General features: G+C 49.1%; 6 protein-coding genes across 16 annotated transcripts; 4 read left to right on the top strand and 2 right to left on the bottom strand.

Annotated features, from left to right (window-relative positions):
- Positions 1–29: 29 nt before the first annotated feature.
- On the top strand, positions 30–1,280 carry PV09_00892 (uncharacterized protein; the record flags this gene model as incomplete). The annotated part of the gene is made up of 1 exon (XM_016353710.1): positions 30–1,280. One exon carries the CDS (start codon positions 30–32, stop codon positions 1,278–1,280), a length of 1,251 nt encoding a protein of 416 aa, XP_016218863.1.
- Positions 1,281–1,666: 386 nt separating this feature from the next.
- PV09_00891 (uncharacterized protein) lies at positions 1,667–3,503 on the top strand (the record flags this gene model as incomplete). The annotated part of the gene is made up of 4 exons (XM_016353709.1): positions 1,667–2,517; positions 2,667–2,892; positions 2,947–3,168; positions 3,258–3,503. 4 exons carry the CDS (start codon positions 1,667–1,669, stop codon positions 3,501–3,503), a joined length of 1,545 nt encoding a protein of 514 aa, XP_016218862.1.
- On the bottom strand, positions 3,309–6,479 carry PV09_00890. 6 transcript variants are annotated; one of them, XM_016353705.1, is made up of 3 exons: positions 5,496–6,479; positions 4,689–5,396; positions 3,309–4,606 (listed from the first exon to the last, which is right to left on the bottom strand). In XM_016353705.1, exon 3 carries the CDS (start codon positions 4,168–4,170, stop codon positions 3,514–3,516), a length of 657 nt encoding a protein of 218 aa, XP_016218858.1. In that variant the 5' UTR covers positions 4,171–4,606; positions 4,689–5,396; positions 5,496–6,479; the 3' UTR covers positions 3,309–3,513. The 6 variants fall into 6 exon arrangements, with proteins under 6 accessions (XP_016218858.1, XP_016218861.1, XP_016218860.1 ...); XM_016353708.1 differs by having other exon boundaries at positions 3,309–4,490; XM_016353707.1 differs by having other exon boundaries at positions 3,309–5,159; positions 5,313–5,396.
- A 1,801-nt stretch (positions 6,480–8,280) lies between these two features.
- On the bottom strand, positions 8,281–9,391 carry PV09_00889 (uncharacterized protein). The gene has a single exon (XM_016353702.1). The coding sequence runs from the start codon at positions 9,011–9,013 to the stop codon at positions 8,642–8,644; it is 372 nt and encodes a 123-aa protein (XP_016218855.1). The 5' UTR covers positions 9,014–9,391; the 3' UTR covers positions 8,281–8,641.
- Positions 9,392–14,383: 4,992 nt separating this feature from the next.
- On the top strand, positions 14,384–16,985 carry PV09_00888 (uncharacterized protein). The gene has a single exon (XM_016353701.1). It carries the CDS (start codon positions 14,929–14,931, stop codon positions 16,174–16,176), a length of 1,248 nt encoding a protein of 415 aa, XP_016218854.1. The 5' UTR covers positions 14,384–14,928; the 3' UTR covers positions 16,177–16,985.
- Positions 16,986–17,166: 181 nt separating this feature from the next.
- PV09_00887 lies at positions 17,167–18,796 on the top strand. Of its 6 annotated transcripts, none has more exons than XM_016353696.1 (3): positions 17,167–17,666; positions 17,913–18,060; positions 18,297–18,796. In XM_016353696.1, exons 1-3 carry the CDS (start codon positions 17,217–17,219, stop codon positions 18,410–18,412), a joined length of 714 nt encoding a protein of 237 aa, XP_016218849.1. In that variant the 5' UTR covers positions 17,167–17,216; the 3' UTR covers positions 18,413–18,796. The 6 variants fall into 6 exon arrangements, with proteins under 6 accessions (XP_016218849.1, XP_016218848.1, XP_016218850.1 ...); XM_016353695.1 differs by having other exon boundaries at positions 18,198–18,796; XM_016353697.1 differs by having other exon boundaries at positions 17,913–18,063; positions 18,113–18,796.
- Positions 18,797–18,894: the final 98 nt, after the last annotated feature.

Below are 18,894 nucleotides of genomic sequence, written 5' to 3'. Positions count from 1 at the left end.
GCAGAAAACAATATTCAATCTCGCCAAAAATGTCCACGGCAACTGCGACCCCTCTGTCGCATAAGAAGACGAAGTCGAAGGTCAAAGAGAGCAAGCATAGTAACGCGACGCCAGAAGAGAGAGACAGAGCAAACCAGTTTTCTGAACAACTTCTAAGTGGATCTCGGACGGCACATTTGAATGGCGATACGATAAGCAAGAATGGAAAACCTTCTAAGAAGAGGCAGCGAGAAGAGCTGACTCCAGATGGAGAAAGAGTTGCATCACCGAGCAAGAAGCAGAGGAATAGCATCACAGACGCAGAAGCTTCAACAGAGGCCTTCCTTGCAGAGAAACTGAATGGAGATATGGCACATGAATCACTAAGCAAGTCAAGACGGAGATCGCATGGTGTGTCTGGGCGAGAAGCTGAGACGTCTCAGCTGGTCGAAGGGAGCAGATCACAAAGCGGAAATGCTCAAGAACTTCCACTATCAAGAAAAGTGCCTGGTTTACCCGCCGAACTCGAATCACCTTTCGTAACTACGACGGCGTCCTTCAAGGTCACAATCCCACCTGTCGCACAACTATATCCGCTCGAGGGAGCTCTAGCGCACTACATATCACCACTTTTACTTACATGGCACCCTCAACTCGACGGCATAATCTTGGCATACAACAATGCAAAACTGCACACGTGTCCGCCGCTCGCTCGAACTATCAAAGATGAGGAAGATCAGCCAATGGCGCAGGCGATAGATGAATGCGCTGCACCTTACATCTGGCTCACCCTAGATGCGCTGGTGTTCCAACCCAAGAAAGGCCTTGAGCTGGAGGGCTATTTGAACCTTCAGAATGAATCGCATATCACACTGATACTGTGGAACTTTTTCACTGTGACTATCGACTACAAGCATCTTCCTAAATCCTGGGTCTGGCAAGAATATTATGAAGAAAACGGCAAGCTCATCGCAGATCGGGAGGTAGCAGAAGGAGGCGACAAACCGATGCGCCGCTCCGATGAACAATGGGGTGCCTGGTATGACGGACAGGGCAATGCGATCAGCGGACTTCTGCGCTTTAGGATCAGAGACTGGGACTGCGCTCCACCCGGGGCGAATGGAGAGGGAAGCTTCTTGAGTCTTTCGGGAAGCATGCTGACTATTGACGAAGAGCGGCAACTCGAGGCCTGTATGAAGGAGGAGAACAGGCTAAGGAGGGAAGCTTCAGCAGGGCCTAGAGCGAGAACGCCTCTCGCGAGTGCAATGAAGGGAGGGACATCCGGACGAGCAGGTCGGTAACAGCAAGCAGCCGGCAGAGAGCGATTGGATCTGAATGAGTATGAATCTAATTGCCCTGCTGTGGCAAGTTCCTATTAACTAAGAAAAATTTCTTCCGTTGATGTTCTCATCTGCTGTCACTACGCCAGTTTTAGCGGTCTTCCGTCAATAAAATTCCACTGAGAATGGCTGAGGGCCGTGAAGTGTGGGTAGCTATGCATAGAGCCCATCACTTCCCAATTAGGAGATCCTTCCGACAGAGTTTCCAGTCCAAGGTCGGAAATCATCGCCACCTTTCCATGATCAAGATGGCCATCACGCTGCTGAGATTCGGAAAATCATTATAAGTACTGGATGGCTTGTCCTGACCTCAATAGCCATAGGCTATTCGTCAATGTCTTTTCAAAATGTCCACATCGACCGTTAAATCACTGCCTCGCATTCTGGCAAACCAGGCCCGCTTCCAAGTGAGGTGTCTTCCATCATCGCGGAAGACGATGGCCATGATGAGCCCAGCTACAAAGACTCGGACCGAGAAACGGGAAGGCGACATATCAGATGCTTTTGCATCCCTAGAGGGTGGTGTCGAAATACCCTTGGAGCCTCGCTTCGCTGACTTAAAGAAGCGGTTGCTAGCCGGTAGGGAGGATGTTATTGTCGCGTCGTGGAACCGTTTACTTGAGCACCTGAGGGATCAGGTTGCCACAATCCAGCGGCACAGATCAAAGCTGATTCCGGAGATTTCATTCTCAGATGTCATGAAGGGCAAGGTTGGAGCTGATTTTAGCGCTGCGTACAAGAAATACGGTGTGTGCATCATCCGCGGTGTTGTTGACGAGCAGACTGCTCTAGAGTACAAACGAAGCATTCTAGAGTATGTCGCCAAAAATCCACATACCAAGGCATTTCCGCAGCATGATCCTCAAGTATTTGAGCTGTATTGGAGCGAAGCCCAACTGCGTGCGAGATCACACCCGAATGTGATAAGCGCGCAATGTTTCCTCATGAGCTTTTGGAACGCGTCACAAAGGGCTGAGATTAGCCTTCGCCATCCCATTGCTTATGCGGATCGGCTCCGAATACGGCAGCCTGGAGATAGCTCCTTTGCACTTGGTCCACACATGGATGGTGGGAGCTTGGAGCGATGGGAGGAAGGCGGCTATGCTCTTGCGCAGACGTATGACAAAATATTTGAAGGAAAATGGGAGGAATATGATCCTTGGAATGCGGACAAACGTGTTGGCGCGGTGATTGACTTGTAAGAGCCACCAACTCCAAAAACTTGATTATGCATTACGGATAATATGATTTGTAGAGCTGTTCGCAAGGCAGATGGTGCGCGAAAACAGCGGATATGATTCCTTATGCGCTTGAATTTCAAAGGCGATGCTAATTTTTGACTACTAGGTATGGAGGGGTTGGCAACTGCTCCGCCTTTCGTACGCAGCAAGCTTGGCTCAGCATCTCTAATATCAAAGGCGGAGAAGGCCATCTTAAGGTGAATCCTCTCCATGGCTTTGCGACAGCGTATATACTTCTCAGGCCCTTTTTTGAATCGAAGCGTGGCGCCGAAGACGTTAGCGAAGACCAATATCTGTCACCTGAGAATTGGAGATTGGAACTCGAAACATCGGTAAGTTCTAAAGACTGAAGAATTCGTAATTACGTAGGCTAATATCAGATGCAGCCGAAGATCCAAGGTGCATCTCCTGGACACGGACAATCTGTTCATGCAAAGCTACATCCTCATTTACAGTTGCAACATACTATGGTTCATGTTCCCGCAGTAGCCCCAGGAGATTATGTTGCATGGCATTGCGATACAATACATGCGGTGGATAGCGTTCATAATGGCTCTCAAGATTCAAGCGTTCTCTACATTCCCGCTTGTCCGTTAACAGAAACCAATGTACGTGCATGTATAATCGACTTAGTCTAGAGCGATTGGCCTCGGACGTCTACGCATCTGTATTCGTATGGTTCTAACTGTGGTAATAGGCAAATTATCTCCTCAGACAGAGAGACTGCTTTCTAGCTGGCAAGCCGAGTCCTGACTTTGGTGGTGGTGAAGGCGAGAGCAGACATGTTGATAGACCCACGGTTGCACAGCTAAGTGAATGGGGCGGTGAGCAAGGACTTCAGAGCATGGGATTAAAGAAATGGAATAGCCAAGAGCAAGGGTTGAGGGACGGGGAAAAGACAGTCATGAAGATTGCCAATAGTGTCCTAGGATTTCCAGCATAATTCACATGCTTTACGCACTAAATCTCACATCCCATTCACCCTGTTCTCTCTGCTCAATGAGCTTCAAGTAGGTACTTGCATGTGCCTCGCCACTCAGACCTGTAAGCACCGGTCCACCGTCGGGTGTAACTTGGGTCGCAAAATAAAATCTATATCCAGCCTTCCTGAAGGACTCGTTCATGACGGAACTCCAAATGAAATGCGCTGCTGCTGACTTTCCCACTCCAAGTGATTCAAAGCCAGGAATCGGCTTGAAAGGAAGGATGTTTCCGGTTATAATGAAGACTTTAGGAATGTCATCAGTAATCGTCTTCCAATTCTTAGTGGTCTCTTGTAGTGCTTGATAGACTCCAAAGACATTGATCTCTGTGTCTTTTTTGAGGTATTCAACATCCGGTGAGTATGGATCATCGACCGGGCCACGTTTTGAGAATGATGCTGCGTTGTAGATTACCACGCTTGGTACTCCGATCATAGACTGTACTTCTTTGAAGGCGGAAGTGATTGATGATGTTGAAGAGAGGTCGACTTTGATCGACGTGCCATCACTAGTCTCAGAGGCACTTCGTCGGCCGATAGCAACTTTATAGCCTGATTTTGTCAAGGAATTTGCAACTGAAGTGCCAACACGAGGTCCAGCGCCTAGAATGAAGGCCGATTTAGTCATGTCGTTTCTTCTCACAAGAATTCACGATGACTACTCTCACTGACTACTTTTTTTCAAAGAAAAAAAAAGGAATGGAAAAGCAAGTAGACTTGAAATGTTTTGCCTTTATTCTGTTGCTCCTAAATAAACAAGACGAACGTTTTAATCTTTTACTTTCTTTCAAGTAACTAATTCATAGCCTACTGGATTCTTCGTGCCAAGTTTTGCAAGTATTCATAAGCGGCTTAAAACTCTCGGCGAAATGTTCAAGATGCCACCATAATCTGTCCTCCGAAGGTTTAGTCCGAGGCCGAGAAGTGAGCGGTGATTGGCGCGATGAACTGAGCATTTATAAGCAGATACGCATTGCAATGGATAGTTGGAGACAAGACTCCTCTTCATTGGGCACACGGAGACATGCCGTCTAGAGATTCTCAATTTGATTTCAAATTTGTTACTTCAACAAGTTTTCTCAGCCACAGCCTGAAACTCAAATTTAAACTTTGAGAACAATGAGGCTACGAAAAGGTGAAACCCACGGAGCAGATGTTGGACCCTCGGTATGTCCCTTAACAACTTTATTACCGAGACGTGTGCCCTTTGAATTCGCAGACACGCTTCAATGCAGTATCCATTTACTTGTATGGACCGAAATGATAGGTTTCTGAGAGGCAATAGCAGTTTGGGAGGAGAGTTAGAATGGAAAGCAGCGTAGCAGCTTGGGCAAGCTTTTCTGTCACACTCTTGGCTGTATACCTAGAAAACAATGTATGAATTGGATATGGATGTTCAATTTCCGATTTGTTCATCCGCGAACCACACGAGACCATTGGTGACTTTGGACAGCTGCGACACAACTGTGGGAAATGAATTGAACATGCGTATCATGTATTAATCCCCATAGATGAGGCCGCGAAGTGTTCGCTCATGTCTTGTGAAAAGCTGCCTCGGATTTTGACAGAAGAATAACTCCAATTCCTTGCGTTTTAGAACGCCTTTGACATAGATAGCTGTTGCGATGTTGGCTTCTCTAAGCTGACAAAGGGTAATTTGGCCAACGGCTTTTGTCATATTTAGCAACTTTGACGTGCGCCACGATGAATAGCCCGACGTTCAACGTCCGTGTTTTCGCACGAAAGCAAGACTTTTAGCGCGATACGTACCATTATGTTTTGCATTATTGAAAATCCGCATATAAAAAAAGGCATCATTACTTGCAAAATGCGTGTCGACAAAGCGCAAGAGAGCTGTGAACCAAGATCATCGTCAACACCAAGTTCATAGATATAGATGTTCTCAATGATACATGCGAAGGAGAATTTGACTTGAGAGGAACCTTTACTTACAAGGACCGACATGGTCTTTATAAACATCTCTGTAAGTTTGATCTTTGGCGCAGAAAATGGTTCATAATACTAGAATATGATATTGTTCTGACTCCAAGCTTTTCTGGGAGGGGGAAAATCCCATAAAGTGCTCCCGACGTGAATAAACCTTGGTGAACATGATGCTGACAGTAACGCGATCCCAGTTCTGAAAGTTGAACGTCAGCTGGATCAGTGAAGTATCTGCTAACTTGGAAGCAGATCGCGCAATCAAGCTGCCAAATATCGCACCCGCTGCGAAATCTGTGGACCAAGTGCAGCAAATATTGCCTCCCACGACGGAAAACTTTTCTCACTTTGGGTGCACTCTCTGAGAGGTTTCAAAGTTGTTCCAGAAAACCATAGAGATTGTGAATGGCATTCCTTCTAATTCTGAAGAAATGAAGACTCATCTTCTGCTCCGTTTTTCCAATAATTTTTGCAGATAGGTTACGAACGGATGGGTATTACTCGTGCATCATGTGCAAATAGGTCCGACACAAGATCGAGAACAACATGATTCTGTGATGGACACCTGCGGCTAAATCCGATGTCTTTCATGACATGCCTCTGAACCTTTGTTCGTGTTCTGGAGGATTCCCCCCCTCATTTTGTGGGTCTCTGAACGTGATAAATCAGAGTAATTTCGTTGTACAGAGAACGCGTGCTTCTTGGAATCATGACGAGAGTTACATTCAGCCGCTTGAAATCGTAACCCAATATTCAACGTTCAATTTAATGATTTCTGTGTCACCGTAGTAGATACCGGCACCGCAACTTGTTGCCTATGACTGTAGTATCACTCGTAGTCACTTTCACCGTGACAGTGTTGACCTCACCGCCGCATTCCATTGAGGTGGCGCCATTTTCTTGATCCATCCTTAAAAATTTGCCCAATATCGGAATAGTTTTGACTCGAACCACATCTACCTGAGCTGAGGCCATCTAAATTAAAAAAAAAAATCCGTCGAACGAGAATCATTCGACTCATTCTGGGTGCTAACGTGCTCGACTTTTATGTTTGGGAGTATCCGGCTTCATTTCGCAAACTAGGGAGTTTATCCTATCAAGAGCGCGCAAAAAATACCGCATCGTTAGACAGGACATGGCGTAGAACCGAAAAGCACTCGGTCTCCATATCCCTTTCCAATCAGCACAGTGCTGTTCTGGTTGAGTCTTCGTTTCGAGTTACCGATTTGGCGTTCGTTTGCAGGGTGAAAGCCATCACCAAGAAAACAACTCTTGTCGAGGTTCCAGACAGATATCGGTTGACAACCTGCCGCTTTGCTTCGGGAAGCATTTCAAGCCGTCCACGATTTCTTGCTGATGGCCTTAGCCGTAACTATGTGCGCTGTCTCAGCAATCCTTGCCTACGAACGTCTCAACGTGGCGTGGCCTAAAACCAGTTGGCTCATGAACTTGCTGTCAGACCCATTCATTTCAGGCATACTCTGCCGCTGTGTTTCCAGTTTCTGAACGGTTCGATCGACTGCACTCATGCCCATATCGTTGAATCTTGGAACTCTTCGCACTTTGACTTTTGACACAGCATTGACGACATCAACACGACTTTCAAGGCGCATGGTTCACAAGGCCCCCACAACGTTTTGGGTCTAGGCTCAACTAATGCTTCTTCGCATAAGTTATGCAAGCTTACAACGATAACGGATCCAATGGGAAGCTCGTACCAGCTCTGTACATTCAAATTATGAATAGTTTCTTCGTTTGAGCCAGTAGAAGAGGCAGCTGTAGGATGGAGCAAATGTGGGATGCAAGGCAACCGAATGCAAAATGTCGGTCTAAAGCTGTGACAGCGCAGAGCTGCCCAGCTTAGAAGATTTTTCTTTTTTTTTTTTTTTTTTTTTGTTTTTCTTGACGGATCCCATGCAGGGAAGCTCGAAACACGCAGCATATGCAATCTGTGTGCTGTTGAAGACAGAACGCAAATCTCGCATCTGCTTGGGCAGCAAGACTGTCGCTGGCGGTCTGGTCTTCTGCGTTCGCACGTTCGTCAACTCCAGGACTAGACCTGTCAAATACAACAAAAAGCAATTCATGCCTGACAGCTTTACGCCCAAGAAACATTACCTCCGGCTCGTGTAAGATATTTTGTAAATACCGTTCACGAACATGGGCCACATTTGACCAGGTCGTCAAGCGAAAGCCGCTGTATCATTTCTTTTTGGATGTAGGAATCTGCGAAGGATCTTATCCATGCGTAGTCGGAGAGCCTATTCATCTTGGCTTCCGCTGAAAAAGCATTCCAGCGGGGCAATCCGCATCATGGTCGCAACATCACTGCAACATACCGCTTTTCAGGTCTGTAAGGATGGCTGAACTCCTTTTTGAAACCCCTGATCTGCGATTCGGCATGAAAGATGGACGACGATCTGCCACTAAGCCATATACCAAGCCAAACAACCCCATAAGTCATGTGCTCACTCAAGATCACCGTAGCGCTTAGTTAGAGCACTTGAGCGTGCTATACTTGGCTAGATTTGCATATGACGATGCATGTAGCTGCATGTGGAAAAAGCATTCAAAGACCTGACCAGTGGTCATGGCTAGCAGCTAAACACCTTCCAGACCGAGATCGTGGCTATTTTCCGGGCGCGATGAGAAAGATCAGATGTCCTCAATTTGCGAGGTTTCAAGACGTGGTTGCAGTTGGTGTGGGGATTTCGTGGGGGTGATTTCGTTATTGGTCGACATGCTGCACGACTGAAGGATTGACATACATTGGTCACGAATTGGGGGTCAGAACAAGTTGTGAATAATTTATGATTGCATATGATATGAACTTGTCCTATCGGTAACACTTCGTAAGAGTTTCGCACTCAACCCCACCGACGCCTTTTAGCCTTTTGCTCAATCATGAATACGAATACTTCGTGCGCCTGCCCTCGGCTACATGTGGAGATACCCCGAAAATGAACAGATTGCTCAACGTGCTGCATAGCTTAAATGGGATTGGCACGCTAAGGGCGAAAGACGTCGCAACTTGAATGACGCGAGGCGGCTGGTAAAAGATGCATGATGAACAAAGCCCCGTTTGATCTCTGGCCTGTACAAACTGGTGCAGCCTGGCAATGAGCGAACCAACAGCGCGTGATGCGTTCGCAGTGCCTTCACTCTTCGTCGAGCTCAACGAAGTCTGAACCCGACCTATCTCCACCATGAATTGGTCCCAGCCTGAGGATCTTTCGTTTGAAGAGACCGTCGCCGCTGCTGACGCTGCTGGAGCGACGCTCCTTCTTCATTGGCTCGGCCTCCGTAGCTGGAACTTCGACTGCGGAAGTGGATGGCGCGGTCGCTGATGACAGTGGTATGGGGTAGTCGGTGGAGAGAACAGGAGCGAGCACTAGAAAACCCGAATCCCGTCGGGCAGATGCCTGGATTGGAGTCTGAACCATTGTAGTTTGTACGGGCGAGGTTGGAGGGGCGATGTGAGAATCCGTCCCGGTGATTTCGGAGAGAATGCTTGCGTCGATTGAAGCCATGGTTGTTTACAGCTGAGCTCCTTTTATACCAATAAATCCAAGCCGGATCGTCGTGCAAGGCGTATGCCAAAGGCTCGGCGCGAATTTACAGTAGCGCGAGTGGGACAAAACAAGAAATCCGTGAAACGGCACGTGGAGGAGCTGACGAATCTATTTGTTCGCTAGGGCGCTTGTTTTGAGGTGTCCTGAAGCGGTGAAAAAGCGCTGGCCAAAAAAAAATAAGAGGTAAGTCTTGTGATTCAACTTTCTTGAGGTTTCAGCTGAGTTATGTGTCCCAGGAGCCGAACCGTATGAGGTACGCATTCGCATTAACTTTATACTCGGGTATTCAAGGATATTTCAAGGAATTACATAGCAGACAATTTCCAGAACAGCCTGCGTGCAGCCACGATGGCCCTTAGCCCGTACTTGATGCGATCATGGAATCCCCATTCGTCCGTGTATCCCGATTTTACATCGTAAGATGATCATGAGGCACGCATATGCAATCTAGGGTAAGCCGTTGAGCTTTCGCGCTTGGGTTTACATATTCACAGCCGTTTTAAAGCGCTGCATGTGCAGCTTTGTCATTATTCTGCATGTGCTGCCGTGCTCAAGCGGCTGCTTGTAGCTCTCACGAGGAACCCTCAACGGGGGTTGAAGTTACGAGCGCAATTGTGTCAGCGCAGTGAAGCCCGCGACTATTGCTCTTCGCAGCAAGCGCCAATAAATGTGTGGTTGATCAATTTACGGGCGCTGCTTAGCCGTTTGAATCTCTCCCTGATGTGGGGTTGGAAAGTAGCCTTGGGAATCTAGGAAAGTTAGCCGGCTTCCAGACTATAACCGGGAAAAGCGAATCCGGCTGTTTTTACGGGCCCAGAAATCCACAATTGGCGGTGGCATAGGCGCACAACCGGGCCCAATCAGCAGGACGAGCTCGGCGCCAGAGGATGTTCCGTTTGTGGTGTGTGTGTGTGTGAAGAAACTGCCTCAAAAGTCTGACATACAGCCTACGGCACGTGCCTTTCAAGACCTGCCTCCCTTTCCTGCGTGTTCTGTAGCCAGTTCATCCCTGTTCTTTGATCATCTCACCCCAGAAAACGGCTATGGACAGTGCACAAACTTTCTCCTATGTTGTTGAGCACTTTTAAGCTGGCGCAGGCACAGACGTGCGTCGAGTCAAGACTCTCTGCAAGAGCACCTGAAATTAACTATCAACTTAGCAGGGCAAAAAACCGAACGCACGACCAGGCCCAACTTGCTTCGACTCACGAGAGCCCTGTTGGTGGATGTCATTGGGGTCGACGACTCAGTAGTACATGAGCATTGTTAAGGAGAGCACATGGCCACGGTGTCCATTGGATCAATAATGAAGAGAAAAAATTCGGTTCTTCACCAGGAACGTTCTTTATTTCTCTTCTATTACTTCCATTGCGATCTGTTTAAACGTGTTTTTGGACATGCGTTCAAAATGAACCGTGTAATACTTGCCTAGTCAGATCGAATTTTCATCGTATCACTTAGCTGACTACGTTGCGTGACGCAAGCAACAATTTTTTTTTTCTGAGCACGTCAAACGTTGTAGATGAAGGAGTCTGCGGAAACCGAGAGGTATCCTAAACACTGCCAAATAGAAAGCTCTTTTAGCAAAATGTAAACACATCGCGTCCCCTACAGCCATCAAGGCACAGTCAAATTCTCACCAGAGGGAATGGGGCTTATGAAAGAATTGACGCTGATAGTGGGCAAAGTTCTGGAACAACCATGCTGCTGGCGAGCTCAGCTGCAAGGCACGGAGGAGGCTTGTTTCAAGCTCAGAGTGGATCAACCCCGATGCTGTTTGAGGACCGAAAATGCTCAGTGCGGCGCGCCCACGACTCGTCAGATTTGCCATGAAACATGGCGGCTCATCCGGAGACTCAACCGAAGCTGCAAGGGAGTCGAGCAGAGCCGAAAATCAGCTTCTTTGGTCAAGCATGGCGTCTTGGACGCAGCACGGATTGCCACCAAGGTACGTACGATAGTCTGCAAAGTTTTGCGATCTGGTTTTAGGAATGTGACCTCCTTTGTGACGCGCTGGAGGCGGACAAATCAGAGCAGCGCATTGGCACTGTAGCGTGATCAGTCTAGGAGGTCGGATTGTGGGTCATCGTCTTTGAGGAAAGCCGAGTTGAAGATCGTGAGAGCTGTACATAGAATTTCCTCCCAGCCTGTCAATCTACGGTGAGAAGGTCAGCTGCTGCGAGGTTCCTCAAGGTGCAGTCTCCCGTCGCACGGGGAGGATGTAAGGGGGACGTCACGAGCGCCAATAGACTGTGCGGAGCATCTTGCCTATCATGTCTATGGTAGATCAGGCGCTTGATCTGCCTTTCTCGAAGGAATTTAAGACTGGTAAGTGGTCAAGGGTTGTCGCGTGGAGTGTTCTGGTGGCTTGCATGCAGCTTTTTCGAATCCTCTTTTCCCAACGCACACACCACAACCTTTTTTTACCAGCCAGCAAGATGAGGATCCTCAGATCGGAGCAGACAAGGCACGTGTTCAACGGACGAAAAAAAAGCCAGAACAAACACAAACAACAAATGATCCAGTAGGGTGCCGATCAGCAGCGGCCGAGGGAGCAGGAGCGAGGCATGATGAGGCGACATGCCTGGAGCCGGTCGAATGAAAGGGCGGCGGATTGCACCACTTATCGTGCCGCCAAACGGTCACCGCGCACATAAGGCTGAGTGTACCACAAAAAGATACGCCGGCTTACTTTTGAAGACCCTGCGGACGTATGGCTGCTGACGATTCTTTTCGGCGTATATTTCGCCAGGACGGGAAAGGAAGGGGGGGCGCTTTATCACCCTTTCAGCTTAGCATTGCATTAGGGAGAGGTGAAAAGGATGATCCTGGGCATCCAGTCGTGCAGCCGATAGGCCCCTTGACTGCCGTCGCTCTGCGGACGGATTGATCAGAGCAAACGACTGAGAAGCGCCCCCCTTCTGCCCGTCCTCGTCGATGTCCAGCCAGCTCGGCCGGGCTGGGACATTATCCGCGCAGCCAGCTGTGCGCTCGATCTCTCGTGTCGTCCCGTAGCTCGGCGCCGGCCGTCGTCAGGCGACGCCGGTGGGTCTTTGTTGGTCTGACGTTTCCCTTCGATTCAGTACTTGTTCTTTCAGCAGTATCGCGGAACTTCAGCTGGCTGCCCTAAAAAGCTCTAACCCCGGGCCCTCATGACCCCTTGTTCATAATATGCATTTGCCGTCAAGGCTCCTTGCTGAGCTTTGATGCTAATAATCCTAGTTCGCGCGTGGAGCTCCACTCCCCGGTACGAAGCCGTGGACCGTTAGTTGTAAACGTTGTCGGTGCCGTTTGCACGCAAATTAAATATTGACAAAGTACCATCGTGTCGGGAGCGGTGCTCTTCTTTTTTTATTTTTTTAAAGAAAAACATCTGGTCAGTATTCTGCTACATCCATTGCTTGACGCTGCGTTGAATCGACCAACCCACCAAGTCTGCCTTCAGAGCCAGCCAAATCTCCTGCCACCGCTTGCGTCTGCGACACACACGTTTCTCTGACATCCTGATACACGGTTGAAGAGTCAGCTTTCAGGACTCGCAGAATCCTCCTTCACCACGTACGGTCGATCCTCGAATTCTTCTCCTCCCGATTTTGGACTCCACATTGGTCACGTTCTCATCCACCAGCGTCCTTCTTGAGCACCTCGAGCGCCAGCTACCAAACCTTTTTTTTTCTTTTGTTTTTCTTTTGGAAAGAAAAAGCATTTCTCCTCCGCCCGCGCGCTCTGCCAACCCGTCGGCAGCCATGTGCACCAGGATAATACACCAGTTCAGCTGCGGTCATCGCACCGACAACGACTACGCTTACTGCGCAAGCTCGAGAACGGCGGGACGGGCCTGTCCCCCTTCAGATATGAAGGTCAAGATAGTCAAACACGACGAAAAGTGCGACAATTGCGACAGATGACAAGTATGAATCCGCGCACCAGCCGGTGGGAAGAATAGCTGTCCTAACTTTCTCGACTAGGGTGCAGTCGCTTGGTCCGGCCGGCTTCGCCTCCACCACACGGTCTGGTCGCACGCAGACGGGAGGCAGACGCAGCAACGCGGGTCGTTGAAATACTTTTTGATTCTTGTCACGTCAAATCCAATTTTCGATGTATCGGGTCCTTGTTTGTGGGCGAAGCAAAGCACACACAAGCATTTCATGGCGTAAACGGACAATGATAAAAAGTGCTGGCGTTTTCCGTCGGTTTTTTTTTTCTCATCGGGGACATGTGGAAGACCATGGCGAGTCTCAGGCGTTAAACTCGAAAGACGGTTCGAACTCAAAGTCGCCTTCATTCATGTATTATTCGCCCTTACGAAAGGGTTCGAAAGTGTAATTCCAGGTTTTGGACGGCACGCTGGTTTTCACATGCAATCAACTCATTCCTCCATGGCGAGTGGTGCCGGAACAAGCTGCTAGGAGGCCAACAGGGCAGGCAATATCTCGCTCTGCCCAGCTAATCATCGCATTTAACTGAGCCAACTCCGATTCTGCACCATGTCTTCTTGTCTCTGTATTTTCCAGGAGCTTGATCCTTCGCCCTCAACGTTCGCTCAGCATCTAGCTTAGTTTGCTGTGGGCGTTGCACATTGGGGAAGGAAAACCGTTGAGACGTGTAACAAAGCCAACACCCTGTGCGACCTTCTCTAGATCCATGCTCACGGTGAACTGTGGAAAAGCCCTTGTTCTTTTTTTTGTGTCTTCGAAAGGTGCAGAGGCACAGCTCGAAAGATGGCCACCAGTCGGCAGGCTGCATGTGACAGCTGTCGCGCTTGTCGTATAGTTTGATAAAAAAAAAAAGTGACCTGAGTACGTACATTCTCGACGACGGCCTGAGCTTGTCGCCAGACTAAGGCTGTACATTTTCTTACGTGAACTTGAACTTGCTTCTTCCAACCGTTCAGGAGGGACGGGCCGCAAAGAGAATGCTTTTTCCCAGCCACTCGAGCCTTTCGTCAAGCGTGCGACAGCGGTCTTTGTAAGGCGAGGACTTAAGATTGCTTTTTTTTTAACCTCATGCACGGCATAGCGGAAAAGGCGACGCCATTCGTCAGGAACATGTCGTGACGGAATAAAGGCAAAATCCCCTTGGGCCGTGTAGTGACGAATCACCATCGCATCAACAGTTGTCGTCCCCTTCCGCGAACCTTAATCTTCAAAAAAAGGCCCTTTTGCTTGACCTGACAGCCATCTGCTCAGCGTTTTTTTCGGTAGCTTCGAACGGCGACCTGCTCGTTGCATGATCGACCGTTAGCGCCGAGCCATTTTGCTCTGACGCAAGGATAGCCTGAACTCATTTAATCAAAAAATTCCACGTTCGAGATCGTTGTCATAAAACGTTCTGGAAAAAGCTGGCTGCATTCAAACCCCGTCTTACTGCCCCAAGGATTCTTCCGTTCGACCACACCGCTGCTAGCCTCAGTCGCTCCACTTCAAAAACGCTACAAACACTGGCCTCGCCCGCGCTGGCTTAGACGGACCACCAAGCTTATTTTCTGTGCCGGGGAACTCACGGCGGACACGGGCCGTTTGCGACAGAATCCCCGACGGACAGCACGTGTTCCGTCTCTGCTTTGACTATTTTCTGCAGCTGAACGTCGCTGCTTGTGGCAACACTGTCGACAAGCTGTGCCTCCTGCACGAACGCTCAGGTACCAGTTCCCGCTCGTCCAGCGTTGCTCACGCGTCATTCGAAACCTCGGCTCGCATCCGAAGCCAGAACTCCCGTCCTTCGTGTACAGCCTAGCAGCGGCGATGGTGCAAGCCTTGTCAGTGTGGTGGTCCGATTGACATACCTGCTACACGTGGTTTGTCAGCCATTCGGATCGCAAACCTGGTTCCGCGCAACATTGTGATCAGTCAACTAGCAAGAATTGTCTCCCCATGTCCGTCGACATACATTGGGATGCGCTTACAAGTGGCCCGGACGGCGAGCGAATCGCGGAGACTGTGCGCGCCTTCATTCACGAAAAGTTCCAGCAGGTCACACTCCCACGCTTCATCCGCAGCGTCCAGGTGCATGCGTTCGACTTTGGAAGCGTAGCACCAAAGGTAGAAATCAAGGACATTTGCGACCCTTTGGCAGACTTTTACGACGAGCATGAGAACGGCTGTTCTTCCCAAAGTGATGGCTGCCAAGACTCTCCCTCGGAGCAACAACCCACAACGCAGTCAGCGGCAGGGGTATCAAACGCACGAGCAAACCACCGATCGCAAGCTGCCGACATGCCAAACGAGGGTGCTAGTCAAGCACCAGAGAACCACGTTTCGCATGTAGATACGAGGACTAGGGGTTTGAGAGAGATTTCGCATCCATTGGATCAGCCAGCCAGCCCATTATTCTCAAGCCTGCCGACGCCGGGTATACCAGGAGGTACATCGAACTTGACATATTTTCATTTACCATTTGGTCCAGGACTTTCTGGCACGGCCACGCCGCTGGCTGCTGTTGCAGGCGCTCATTTCCAGAATGGCCGCTCGGACAATGTGTCCACGTTGCGCCCCACGTTGCCGCCACCTAGCGTGGAAGAGACGTTATATACCTCGTCGATTGGCGACCCACAATCAAGGCCAGATTCGCAGCACCAGCACATGGACGCGTACAATGAGGAAAAGCCTCGTCTGAGTGACACATCTGGTATGATGCTTAACACGGCTGGCGAACAATTCGACCGTGAGAGAGACCCTAACGACATTCAAGTCGTTGCCCACGTTGAGTATGCCGGTGATCTTCGGCTATCTTTGACTGCTGAAATACTTCTTGATTATCCCATGCCGAGCTTCGTTGGCATTCCGCTTCAGCTCAACATCACTGGGTTACGATTTGATGGCATTGCTATCCTAGCATACATCAAGAAGAAAGCCCATGTGTGCTTTCTGTCCCCCGAGGATGCTGAGGCCTTCGTAGACCGACCTTTCACCGAGTCCGAAGGTGACGCCGGCTCGGACAGGTCCAAGACCTTCGGGGGCCTACTGGAGGAAATCAAAGTGGAGAGCGAAATTGGGGAGAAAGAGAACGGAAAGCAAGTTCTGAAGAACGTTGGAAAAGTGGAAAGGTTTATCTTGGAGCAAGTGCGCCGCATCTTTGAGGATGAATTCGTGTATCCAAGCTTTTGGACGTTACTTGTCTAAACGTTAACACTCCACATGGCCATTGACCTTGCTCAACTGGAGCGTCGTAGGCTACAGTGGCTGACAGCGACCGGCGTTAGCGGCCCGCGCAAGCGAAGAGCGTCCCACCAGGTCGAAAACTCCGAGTTATTCTCATGCACCAATTCGATGTTTTTTTTATTTGGGGGGGGGGGTGGAAACAACCTCGAATCAGCCGCAAATATGAAATCAGCTGCAACAATCAAGCATGGTATTATCTGCCTGTGCCTCCTGGGAATAATTGGAAATTTGATCATCACGAGATCCGGAAGACTTCAACCTCGCCTTGGCTAACTGCTCCATCGTTCCGAATATGCAGTCACCCCTGTTGACAAAGCTCCGGCTGGGTCGGTGGCGTTAGCTTCTCGAACTGTTCCATATCTCGCCTGGCCAAACTCCTACGCCTTCTTTGCAGGCAGCTTCGCCCGGTATCAATCTAACGAGCGGTAACATGGGGGTTTGGTGGTTTGTGGCTCTTACGAATCCGTACCTCACTCGTTGCTGGGGCCAGGCTATAAATCGATGGAAAAATTTCTGTCCCTTGCTGGGGCCCACCTTAGAGAATAGTTCACAAAGTATGGCCAGGTAGGCTGGTACGCTGAATGAATCGCGTTGTAAATTGATGGAAACCCCCTTGGCTGTTCAACAAAACATGAAAAGTTGGACATGACCAGACTCTGTAATTTATCCACTGCAAAAATCAGGTGATTGATGGGATATCTAAATTCAGGACGTGTCAAGTGCAGGTAGAAATGTTTTGTAATAATTTCCGGGCCTCAGGGTTGTCGCAATGCCGCTCAAAACGGTCAAAGCCTCCGCCCTTCACGTGGTGCTGCCGTCAGGACCGATGATGAGGCTGCAGTATCTTGTGCCCGGTAAAATCGTGTGGTATGGCCAATCCCTGCTCCAATGACGTCTGAATCAAAAACCTGCTTCTTAATAGCAGTAGCATCGCGAAAGTTGTAAGGACGATGTCTGCGAGACGGAACAACTGACAATTCATCTCTTTTTGGAGCTCAAAAATGGTACTGGATTTGTTAGGCCTTGCGATAGGAATCCCGGCCGCCGCTGGCGTGTCGACCGGAGTAGCGGTCGCAACGTCGGAAGCTGTTCGCCAGCAGGAGAAAGAGGACCGTGACGAGCAATTGCGCATGAGAGACTTTCATCTGGATGTTTATTGCGACGCTCGCTCCCGGAAGCGCGAACAGGTCGACGGCAGCATCGTTGTCCTAAAGGAGAACAAGCTGTGGCTTGCCCCCAAGGATCCGAAAACGAAGAAACCGCTTCCCATGCAAGGCGAGGCACGACCTTGTCATCCGTTTACTGGATTCTTCCTCGATTTTGTAGGAGAGAGGCCGAAGGTCGATCCAATGTTCGAGCGATTGAACAAACCAGTTAAGATCCGGGGACTAGTCAGTACAATATCGCAAGATCCGCCGACGCTCAATTGGATCTACGTAGATCGAAAGACTGTTGTAAGCTTGGTTGGCCTCGATACGTAATAGAATTGAAAGTGACATTTTCTGCAGAGTATTTTTCTTTCCTGTTTTTCCCTCTCTCTCTCTCTCTTTTTTTTTTTTTTTCCGACATATGTCTCGATAGGGTGGACTCTTGCTTCAGGTGCAAGTGACCTACAATCGCACGGGACCAGACTCGTCGAGAACATGTCCTGATAAATCTGTGCGATCAAATTCAGCTCTTGCACTGACAATGGAAAGATGGAATTGAAGTATGGAAGTAGAGAACAAGCTCAGAGACAACTCGTGGGTCCCTTTGGTTGCACAGAAGATGAAGTAGGCCTCACCTTGGAGCATTGGGAAGGCTTCGTCGCCGTAGAGGAGCGGAAAGATACTTGGGCTCTATATTGTGGTAAGACTCCCGAGGCACTCATACAGGCAGGTTTTGACACAGCATCTAGAGTGTAGCAACCCTTTCCGTTCTATACCTTATCTTAACTGTGCATGCTTGCATCATCAAACTGGTCGATGAATGATGCCTGCCAGGTATATCATCCTCAGCATCATCATTTCAACCCGCTGGAATGTTTGGAAAAGCAATTCGTAGGACTTTTTTTAAAGGCAGCAATGCTGACAAGAAGCAAGACGATCGAGACGATGATGGTCTACGTGACACCGTGTTTCGTACTCGAGTTCTGCAGTGCAGCCTTGAGAGACGCTTTGTCGATGAGCAAGACGAGGTTAAAATTAAGTCGCGTTAAGACTATGAGACGCTTGTGACGCATTTTTTGAAATGAGCCATTTTTCAAGCATGTGCCTTGATGAAGGCAAGCACGTAACACCGTTCAAGCAACAATCTCGCAGTGTTGAAGGCTGATCCTCAGTTGGCTCCCATCTTGCTCATAAATCTGGTGACTGAGCTCCTATAAAGCTTGTATATGTTTTCGCATAAAGCTTATTGGGTGGACTGCAAGCTGTATCGTATACAATTATCTTACGAAACTAGCTTGTTGTTGCTGACACAGTACGGGAAGCGGCACGTACGGTGGCTTCAAGTGCGAAATTGCGGTGGTGAGGCCACGGGCGGTGCACATTGTGCATACGCCGGATGGTTGACATCTCTGAAAGTTCTTGTAATATGTGCAGAGGATTTGAGATGTTGAGTTTAAGTTAATGAAAACGTTGCTCAAACCTTCACAAAGTTGCGTATCAAGCCGATCGTCTTGCGATCGGTCGATCTACA

Source organism: Verruconis gallopava (genome assembly GCF_000836295.1).
Source record: "Verruconis gallopava strain CBS 43764 unplaced genomic scaffold supercont1.2, whole genome shotgun sequence".
Lineage (NCBI taxonomy): Eukaryota > Fungi > Ascomycota > Dothideomycetes > Venturiales > Sympoventuriaceae > Verruconis > Verruconis gallopava.
This window is presented reverse-complemented; position numbering and strand designations above follow the sequence as displayed.

Coding starts and splice junctions, on each gene's coding strand:
- PV09_00890 (XM_016353703.1), bottom strand. CDS start 4,170: ATGACTAAATCGGCCTTCATTCTAGGCGCTGGACCTCGTGTTGGCACT.
- PV09_00889 (XM_016353702.1), bottom strand. CDS start 9,013: ATGGCTTCAATCGACGCAAGCATTCTCTCCGAAATCACCGGGACGGAT.
- PV09_00888 (XM_016353701.1), top strand. CDS start 14,929: ATGTCCGTCGACATACATTGGGATGCGCTTACAAGTGGCCCGGACGGC.
- PV09_00887 (XM_016353695.1), top strand. CDS start 17,217: ATGGTACTGGATTTGTTAGGCCTTGCGATAGGAATCCCGGCCGCCGCT. Junction 17,667..17,912: donor TCTACGTAGATCGAAAGACT/GTTGTAAGCTTG, acceptor GACAATGGAAAG/ATGGAATTGAAGTATGGAAG. Junction 18,061..18,197: donor AGATACTTGGGCTCTATATT/GTGGTAAGACTC, acceptor GATGCCTGCCAG/GTATATCATCCTCAGCATCA.